The sequence below is a fragment of the Elephas maximus genome, chromosome 9, assembly GCF_024166365.1.
Source record: "Elephas maximus indicus isolate mEleMax1 chromosome 9, mEleMax1 primary haplotype, whole genome shotgun sequence".
Lineage (NCBI taxonomy): Eukaryota > Metazoa > Chordata > Mammalia > Proboscidea > Elephantidae > Elephas > Elephas maximus.
Window position 1 is genome coordinate 44,657,755 of NC_064827.1, and position 10,550 is coordinate 44,668,304.

A 10,550-nucleotide genomic window follows, 5' to 3' on the forward strand; every position below is an offset into this window, starting at 1 on the left:
GAGTAAGACTCTGTCTTCTCCCTTCTAGCAGTTCATCATACAGCAAGTCCTGCCAATATCAGCCACTCATGAATATCGGAGGCATGATTCAAAAACCCAGCTTTGCATCTCAACTTCAGCACTAACTAGCTGTGTGATACTGACCAAGTTACTTGGCTTCTCTGGGGCTCAATTCTTCCTTGAAAAATGGGGCTGCAGGGTAGCTCAGATAGGACGTACCTCGCAGACATGAGTTTCAGCATCTTTCATGACACCCTCTCTCCCCAGAGCCTATGCTGATTTTCTCTCCTCCACCCTGAATCAGGTGACTATTAAGGAACAGTTGCTGGAACAGACAGTGGCAGTTGGTTAATGTGGGTCAGCAACTAACCTCTAATCTTATCCACATGAACTTTTACAGGTAGGGTTTCTCTTGCTGAGGTTTGGTAAAAAAGAATTGCATGAGTGTGATGGCTCATTTATTGATCATTCAACAAATAGTTACTGAGTATCTACTATATGCTAGGCCCTGGACCAGGTGCTGGGAATACGCAGAGACAGATGCAGCTTCTGCCCTCATGGAGTTTATAATCTTTCGCTCCCTGTCTTGGTAAGCTTGGACACATTTCTTCTCCCTGGGCGTAAGAGACCTTTGAGGTCCCTGCCTGGACTGATTCACTTTGAGTCTAAGATGTAAAGACAAAACAAAACCTGAAATCTTAAAAGAAGAATGGTAAGGGCTTGGTCTTTGCTGGGGGTGTTGTTACAAAAAGACCTGTGTTAGTCGCAACTTCTGATGCTGGGCATGAGTTTGCGGTGTTTTCAAGCAGGTGACGGGCAGGAAACCACCTGACTATGCATTTCTCTTTCTCACTGTTGTCTCCATCAAAAAGACCAGGTGGGAATGGCGGAGCATTTGAGGTCTTTTGTGATCAGGCTCTAGCCTGCTGTCCTGCTTCCCCTCCCTGCACCCTTCCTGCAGCCTTCACCAACCTCATCAGACAAATCCCCATCGCACGGACAAACTACACATGCTCCTAGCTCGTCTCTCTTCTCATGCTGTCTCTTCAGGCTGGAATGGCCCTTCTCTTCCACTTGTCCTTCCAGGCTCAGCTCACACACCATCTTTCTGTGTAGCCTTCTCAGACTCCTCCCCAGACCTTACTACGCTGATAACAGCTATTTAACATAGATTAATTTCATTCAGCCTTGTACTGTAGTTAGTTTATTATGTACCTCTCTCTGACTAGACTGTGAGCTATTGAAGGCAAAGGACTTCATCACTGTCACCCTCCTGTGCCCCGAACCTGGGAGGGGTCAGTGGTTGCCATTTGAGTTTTACTGACAGTTTATTAAGATCCAGTGCAGTTGTTCTGGCAAAAACCCTGATCCCAGATGTCTTACCTGGAGATCACATTCCCCCCAACCCCCTCAACACACACACCAAAAGAAAGATGGCAGCCATTTTGATTGCTAGAGAAGAGCCTGGGCGGGAGTCAGGGGAGGGTGGGGGGAGGTAGGTACCAAGAATCTCTAGTAACAGCTGCTCTTTCTGAAGAGCTAAATCAGGAGAGTGGGTGTAAAAATGGCATAGGGCAGTGTCTGACCTCCTGTAACTTCACAAGGAGGAAGGAGAATCAAGACCCACAGCCCAAGGCTGATTCTTATGAAGGGAAGTCAGGCATGCCTTCTCTTTCCGCTATCTTTGCTAATTCTGACACCAACCATTCCTCCCATAGCACTCTCTACTTCTCTACTGGGTTGGATAATTCATTGCAGTGGACACACAGAGCTCACAGACAATACTCACGATTATGGGTTTTATTAGGGAAGTAACAGGTTACAATTCAAGATCAGGGACACTAGGATACAGCTCTATCAGGAGAGCCTCTTTTCAGCTGTGCTCTCAGGCGCACCTCTCCCTGGCCGTGGGCCTCTGCCCAAAGATACTCAGCCTTCTTGCTCCTTGGGCTGGGAAGCCCGATGACCCGACCCCTGCTGCCAGGTCCCTGCTTCTGAGTCTCTGCTGTTGGGTCCCTGCTTTGGGTCTCTCCTGCTACCACTTCTCACTGTCTTCAGGGTTACAGCCTGCTCTCTCTCTTCGTCTCTTGCTTCCAAGAGCTTCTCAGCATAGGAATCCCAGGCCCAAAGGACGCTCTGTCTCTTCTTCGTTGGTGGTGGTGGGATTCTCTCTTTTCCACCTCTGGAGTGGCTCATTTCAAGTCCAGGGTGATGACAAAACTAACCAGTCCCCTTGGTGGGCCACAATTACCCTATCACACAGTCCTGCCCAATCACTTGGGTGGAAGTTACGAGACCATGGCTAGAAAAGTCATACAAAAGCGATTTATAGCACTGCAGTGGGGTTTCTTCACAAATCAGGAGACTAATCACATCACATTCGTGGAAATTAGAACCAGCTCACAAGGCCACAGGCTTCTGGCCCCAGCAAAAGCAGTCTGTGTCTGGAAAATATCATGCTGTCAGGTTACCAGCAGCTTCGACTCTGCCAACATGGGCACAGGCTGGGACATGAGAGAGGAGCTGCTATTCCCTCGGGGTCAGTCAGGATGGGTGAGGTCCTGCTGCAGCAACACACAGTTCCATAATCTCAAAGTCTTAAAATGACATGCTTCACGTCCACTCTGTGTTTTCTGGGGCTCTGCTCCATGTCATCTTCCTCAGGGTCCTTGGAAAATTGAGGCTTCACAGTCTGGAACGTCGCCAATCTTTATGGTGGGGGAAGGCACACTGGAGCATCTTGTATCAGTAACTAAATGCTTTGACCCGGAAGTGACACATGTCACATCTGCCCACAACCCATGGCCATGTGTAATCCTACCTCATGCCCAGATGGAGGAGAACCAGAACTATTGCTGAGCAGCACTTGTTGTTAGATGCTGTAGAGGTAGTTTCGACTCATAGCTACCTTATGTAAAAAAGAATGAAATATTGCTTGGTCCTGCACCATCCTCACAACCGTTGTTATGTTTGAGCCCATTGTTGCAGCCATTGTGTTGACCTAGCTCATTGAGGGTCTTCCTCTCTTTTTCCGGCCCTCTACATTACCAAGCATGATATCCTTCCTGATAACATGTCCAAAGTACATGAGACAAAGTCTTGCCATCCTGGTATCTAAGCAGCATTCTGGCTATACTTCTTCCATGACAGACTTGTTCGTTCTTCTAGCAATCTATAGTATATTCAGTATTCTTTGTCAACACCATAATTCAAAGGCATCAATTCTTCTTCAGTCTTCTTATTCATTGCTCAGCTTTTGTATGCATATGAGGCGATTGAAAATAGCATGGCTTATGTCAGCACAGTGACACAGTGGCTACAACAATGAGCTCAAGCATAACGATTGCAAGGATGGCTCAGGACCGGGCACTGTTTCGTTCTGTTGTGCGTAGGGTCGCTATGAGTCGGAACTGATTTGATGGCACCTAACAACAACAACAACATGTCAGCACTAATGCCCTCTGTCTTAGTCATCTAGTGCTGCTATAACAGAAGTACTACACTTGGATGGCTTTGACAAAGAGAGGTTTATTTTCTCACAGTTTTTTTAGTAGGCTAGAAGTCCAAATTCAGGGTGCCGGCTCCAGGGGAAGGCTTTCTCTCTTTGTCGGCTCTGGAGGAAGGTCCTTCTCCTCAATATTCCCCTGGTTGAGGACCTTCTTAGGTGCAGGGATCCCAGGTCCAAAGGACGCATTTTGCTCCTGGTCCTGCTTTCTTGGTGGTATGAGATCCCCAACTCTCTGCTTGCTTCCCTTTCTTTTCATCTCTTGTAAAATAAAAGGTGGTGCAGGCCACATCCTAGGCAAACTCCCTTTACATTGGATTAGGGCTGTGGCCTGAGCAAGGGTGTTACATCCCACCCAAATCATCTTTAACTACAGGCAGAGATTATGATTTGTAACACATAGGAAAATCACAAAATGGAGGACAACCACACATGGCCTAACCAAGTTGATACATATTTTGGGGGGACACAATTCAATCCATTATACCCTCTATATTTGGATACAATGGAGTTTCACAATGTACTCAGAAAGCTACTCTAGCATCTACCTGCCAATGTTACACACTCTAAAATGTCCTGGAAAATCAGATTCGTGGAGTGATAGGACACAGAGTGTCTCTGAAAACAATTTTACTCTCCCAGTTTTACATCTCTTAGAGGTAGGGTGATGCCATGACATGAGCCATGTACTAGGAGTGAGGGGACTCGGGTTTGAATCCTGCCTTTGTTCCTATTCTGCTGTATGACCTTGTCAAGTTTCTCCTTCTATGAAATGAAGACATTCAGTTAGGTGGTCTGTGGTATTCTGTATGAGGTATTGGTAGTTCAGTGATAGAATTCTTGCCTTTCATGTGGGAGACCTGGGTTTGATTCCTGGCCAACGTACCTCATGTCAGCCACTGCCTCACTGTCATTGGGGACCTGCATGTTGCTATGATGCTGAATAGATTTCAGTGGAGCTCCCGGACTAAGACAGACTAGGAAGAAAGGCCTGGTGATTTACTTCTGAAAATCAGCCAATGAAAACTCCATGGATCACAGTGGTTTGATCAGTAACTGATCATGGAGATGGCACAGGACCAGGCAGTATTTCCTTCTGTTGTGCAAGGGGTCCCCATGAGTCAGGGGCCAACTCGGTAGCAGCTAACAACCACCACAATGGTACTCCGTAAGCTCTGAAACATTTCCTCACGTTTTTCTAGCAACTTCTATCTTGCTTTGCAAGATAAACATCAAATATCAGTTTCGCTGGCTAGTAAATCTAGTTTTAGTCATTTACTATTTATTTTATGCTTCACAGATTATTTTAAAAGAAAGGGACGTATAACAAGAAGAAAGCTGTTAAAATTTTCCTGAAATGCCTGAATCTGGGATTCCTGCGTCACCACTTCCTTGATGAGAAGCAGAGTAGTTAAGTGTGGGCTTTGGAGTTCGATTGACCAGGGCCCAGGTCCCTGCACTGCCACTTGCTAGCAATTTTCTGGCACTCAGATTCCTTACCTGTAACGTGGAGATGTTGGTATTTCCTTGTGGGGTCGTTCCGAGGATCCAGTGAGATAATGCCTGTAAAGCTCTCAGCACAGAGCTTGGCACATGGTAAGTATTCACTAATTGGTAGCTGTTATAATTATTCATATGTCCCTTCTTCTAAGCAAACATTCTGGTTTTTAAATGTTTAAAAAAGATTTCATGAGAATAACGCTCTAGATGACTGCTTTTTACCTCCTCCCTGTTGGCCCAGTGGCGTAAGTGGATGCAGGTGGCTGCAGACGGCTGCCTGGTGAGCTGACCAGGAGAACTGGGAGAGCAGAGGGGAGTGCCGAGCTCATCACCAGCAGGTGCACTGGGCGGGGCTGGGCTGGGCTGGGCTGGGCTGGGCCGGGCCGGCCGGGCCGGGGCAGAGAGGCCCCCAGGACCATCTCCTGGTCCCCTGCCATAGACAGAGCTCGCTACTCTCAGGGATCTCACGGTCCCTGCCCAATTTAAAGTTCAAACTCTGCAGCTACACGAAGTTTCAGGATTTGGCAGCTGTGGGCCTGGGCTTCAGAGACTCCAGGTTCCTGGCCCAGCCCCAGGAGAGCCCTGCTGGGGTGAGGTGGGCAGAGGAGAGGCTGCTGGACAGAGAATCTGAAAACTGGGTCTCATTTCAGTTTCACCCTAGGATGCCACAGGCTTGGGGGCCCACGATTCCTCTTCCCTGGGCCTGGGTGTCCTGGGCTGTGACATGGGGTGAGAAAATCCTTCCGTCTCCTTCCAGGATTGCTCTGAGGACCTAGATTCATGAAAGCATTCTTTCTTTCTCTCCCCCATCTCCAGTCCTCTCCCTTCCTCTCCCCTCCCCTCTTTCTTTCCTTCTCCTTTCCCCTCCCTTCCTTCCTCCCTTCCTCCTTTTTTCTCTTTACAATAAGAATAACAAGTTGACACATTTTTTTTTTAAAGTTTAGGGACTAAAAATTAACTTTAAATAAAGCAACAGAAGCTGCAAATTCCCACATTATAATGATTTGTCTTTTGGAAATTTTTATAAAGAAAGTAAAAATTGGAAGGTTGCTATCACTTATTTTCTAACTGTTCATGCAAGAGTGCCCTCTTGCTGCCCCATGGATGCCCAGAACTCAATACGTTTAAGACTCATTATCTCTGGCCTTTATCCAAGCTTTTCCCATGTTCCCCATCTCAGTATCTCAGTGTGTGGCTCCACCCAAATAAGCCAGAAACCGGAGCATCAACTCAAAGTCCTCTCTCTCTCCCTCACCATTTTCTGTAACCATCTGATGTCCCAACTGTTTCTTGGCTCCACCCTCTCTCCTGACCACCTCACCTGGTTCAGGCCTCAAAACCTGCCTGGGTCACTGCACAGCCTCCTCACTTCCCCCCTAGTCTGGAGCCCTGCTAAATCATCCTCCACCTTGGAGTCAGGGTGGAGCCGTTTGTTAAAAATGAACCAATTTTTTTCAGTTCAGAGCATGTACATTTTCAAATAATTGAACCATATTGAAAATAATAATTAAGAAACAATACTTACCTGTAACCAGTAAGGTTATTCCCAGAGGAAACAACTGTTAGCTAATATTTTGTCATAGTTTTCTAGAATTTTCTACATACATACTTATTCATATATCCATAAGGAAAATACTTAAAAAAAATTGGCATCATGCTGAATACAAAGTTTGGTGTTCTGCTTTCATCTACTAATTACACTGAGAATATTTTGCATCATCAAATACCCTTCATAAAATAAGAGTTCTAATGGCTGCCTCAGTTCTATTGTTGGACACCACCAGGATTTATTTAAACATTTCTCTATGGTTTGACATTTTGGTTATTACAAATTTTTTTTAACCACGAAAAATGTTGAGATTAATATCCTTATACATATACCTTTTATTGCATCTCTAATTATTTTCTTATACTCAATTTCTAGAAATAGAGTGTTAGGCCAAAGGAGCTGGAAAATTTTAAAAACACATATTTGATTGTGTTTTAGGTGAAAGTTAACACAGCAAATTAGGTTCCCATTTGACAATTTTTATACAAATTGTCCTGTGATATTGGTTACAATTTTTTCAATGTGTCCGTATTCTTATTGTTTCCATTCTGTTTGTTCTATTTGCATTCTTCTAGTTTCCTTGCCCCTCCTTGCCTTCTCATCTTTGCTTCTGGGTAGATGTTGACTGTTTGGTCTCTTACAGTTGGTTGTTTAAAGGAGTACATTCCTCACAGGTGATACTGTTTATTTTATAAGCCAATTTATTATTTGGCTGAAAGGTGATCTCCAAGAGTGGCTTCAGTTTCAGGTTAAAAGGGCATCTTAGGGCAATATTCTCTGGGGTTCCTCCAGTCTCTATGAGTCCAGTAAGTCTGGTCTTTTTTAGGAATTTGAATTTTGTTCTACAGTTTTCTCCCATTCTACCCGAGACCTTCTTTTGTGTCCCTGGTCTGTATTGTCAGTAGTGGTAGCCAGGCACCATCTAGTTCTTCTGGTCTTAGGCTAGAAAAGGCCATGTTTTGTGTGGCCTATTAGTCCTGTGGACTAGTTTCTTCTTTGAGTCTTTGGCCTCCTTCATTCTCTTTTGTGGAGCTGGACATTTTTAAGGCCCTTGATTCATATTCCCAACTTCCCTTCCAGGAAGTTCATATTAATTTATTCCCATCTCCAGCAGCAGTGTATGACATCACCTATTTCACTGTACCTTAACTGACAAATGGGGTTATATTAAAAAAAGCTCTCCACCAAAATTATGGATGAAGAATGGTATTTAATGAATGAACTTTCTAAAAAGCATATCTGAATGTATGTCCCAGTGTCCACATAATCAAGTCCAAATCCTGCGATGGCATTCAGGTACCAACAGAAGGTCACGGCCAGCTGACAGCCATCATTCTGGCTTAATTGAAGAGGTTTGTGTATCTCTCTCCCCTCAGTTGGGAACTGCTGAGAGTGGGCTGTGCTCCTCTGTGCCCTTGGTGTACCTATGCTGGGCCTGTTTCTGACCAGTAGAGAAAGCAGAAAGAGGGTCTGGGAGGGGAACTGAGGACCCAGGCAACCAGGGATCAGGGGAGCTGGACTGTGGCTGGGAGGCCAAGCCCAGCTCTCCCATCATACAGACGGTGCCACTGAGGCCAGAAGGGTGCAAAGAATGGAAGTGCTCCATGAACGTGGCCACCAGGGTTCATTTCCACTATGTGTTCAGTGAGCTCTCAGAAAGGAAACTGGAAAGAGGCTGAGTACTAAGAAGGGGTAGGTATGGCAGGACCCCAGGGGGTGGGATGACTAAGGATACTGCAAGCCTCACCAAAGCTAGGTGAGGCCTGGGTGCCAGATAGGGGCACTGGAAGCTGGTGCCACAATGGGGGCATGAAGGTGAGTCAGGCTCTAGATGCTCTGGATGATTGGTGTCTCAGGGCTGGACAGATCTGGGAATCATGGGCTCTGGCCTCATCACTCCAAAGGGGCCGGGCTGTGCCTGTTATCTGGAAACTCCATCCTAGTTCTACTCAGGCTTGGGAAGGACTCTAGCCTCTGCCATTATTACCCCTACATTAACATGTTGTTTATTGAAGAAACATGTGCAGGGCCTGGGTTTGGGCAGGAATGGAGCTTGGGACAGAGTGGAAAGTGACACTCTCTGCTCCTGGAATAACACTGAAAATAAAGCAAGAGGAGCACAGTGAGAGGAGCAAACTGGGGAGGCTTCCTGGTGGAGGTGGTGTTTGAGTTGAGCATTAAAGGTCAGACAGTATTTTTATCTGTGTGGTTGTGTGCTGGGAGGGGGTTGCCTTGTGGGAAGAGCCCAAGAAAGGCACAGAGGTGGGTGGTACAGGGCATACATTTGGCTGGTGGGTGTTGTGTGAGGAGGGAGACTGGGGCAGAAGGCTGGGACGTTTGTTAGGCAGGGAAAGCTTGTGGGGCCTCAAGTGCCCCATCAAAGAGCTTATACTTTATCCTAAAGAGTCGGAGCCACTTACAGCTCCATTAGGAGGGTGATTTGATAATGTGTGCTTTTAAAGAAAACCTCTCTGGAGGATAGATTGGAAGTCTTGAGGCCAACCACGAGGCTGGTCTGAAGGTCCAGTGATTGATGCTGACAGCTGGCCTAGGACAGTGTCAGGGGAAGGAGCAGAGGGCCCATTGATGAGCTATTTCTGTGGCAGGATCAGTAAGACTTGGTGTCACCTTCTGGGGACTTTCTGGGATAAAAGCATTAGACTCATGGCCTTGCTCCCCATCCCAGAGCCACTAAAGGCAGATGATAGCCTCATCTGCTAACCCGAGACCCCTGCTGATGCTGAGTCCGGCCCTGTCTCACCTGGAGGTCCAAATCCTGCCCCACAGCTTCCTTGCAGCCTCCTTTACCTCCTTGTTCCTCAGGCTGTAGATGACAGGGTTCAGCATGGGCGTGACCACAGCGTAGAGGACTGTGAAGACCTCGTCAGAGATGTGGGCCTCCTTGCTCTTGGGCTTCATGTACATGCAGATGATAGCACCATAGAAGAGCACCACCACAGCCAGATGCGCTGAGCAGGTGGAAAAAGCTCTGTGGCACCCGGCAGCTGAGGGCACTCTCAGAATGGTGACCAGGATAAGAGCATAGGAGAGGCAGATGAGTGCCAGGGGTATGGGTAGCAGCAAAATGCTGCTGGCCAGCAAGAAGCCCTCACTGACCGATGTGTCACCACATGCCAGCTTCAGAACTGCCAGGATCTCACAGGTGAAGTGGCTGACCACGCGGTGACCACAAAAGGGCAGCCTCATGGCAATGACTGTCTCAGTCACTGACTTGAGGAGGGAGATGGCCCAGGAGGCTCCCACCAGCAACAGGCAAAGCTGGTGGCTCATGAGCACGGGGTACTGGAGTGGCTGGCAAATGGCTAGGTAGCGATCGTAGGCCATGACGGCAAGCAGCAGACACTCTGTGGAGCCCGTGGACAAGCTCAGACACATCTGGACTGCACAGCCAGTGAAAGAGATGGTCTTCTGGGCCAAGAGGAAGTGGACCAGCATCAGGGGCGCAAATGAGGATGTGTAGCAGATGTCCAGGATGGAGAGGTTGCCCAGGAAGAAGTACATGGGCGTGTGCAGGCGGACGTCCAGCACGCTCACTGCCACGATGGCTGTGTTCCCCAGCAGGGTCACTAGGTACATGGCTGAGCACAGCGGGAAGAGCAGGTGCTCCAGGGCCGGGTAGGCAGAAAATCCTTTCAGAAAGAACTCAGAGACCCCTGTCCTATTGAGCGCCTCCATGCTGCAGGGTTTGAAGAGGCACAGTTGTGAAGGAAGGAAAGAGGATGCAGAGTCATGTGAAGCTCACAGAGGCTCTTCTGGGAGGAGCAGACTGCTAGGTTCTTTTCCAACTCTGCGACTTTAGCCTATCTCCCTGTCCTCCCTAGGCCTCCGTTTATCCACTTGAAAAATAAAGAGGATTGATTTAAATCAGCATTTTCCTAAGAGGGTGTTAATGTGAAATGTTAGTAGGTAATCTGAAAAATGAATTTGAGGAAACACTGGATTGATCAAAAGTAAATCAAGCTCTAAACTGCAGGA

At 47.2% G+C, this 10,550-nt stretch overlaps 1 protein-coding gene across 1 annotated transcript; it reads right to left on the reverse strand.

The window, feature by feature from the left end:
* Positions 1 to 9,311: 9,311 nt before the first annotated feature.
* LOC126083221 (olfactory receptor 13J1-like) lies at positions 9,312 to 10,250 on the reverse strand. The gene has a single exon (XM_049896700.1). The coding sequence runs from the start codon at positions 10,248 to 10,250 to the stop codon at positions 9,312 to 9,314; it is 939 nt and encodes a 312-aa protein (XP_049752657.1).
* Positions 10,251 to 10,550: the final 300 nt, after the last annotated feature.

What these genes read in the sequence shown, in the direction of transcription:
- LOC126083221 (XM_049896700.1), bottom strand. Translation starts at nt 10,250, where the DNA reads ATGGAGGCGCTCAATAGGACAGGGGTCTCTGAGTTCTTTCTGAAAGGA.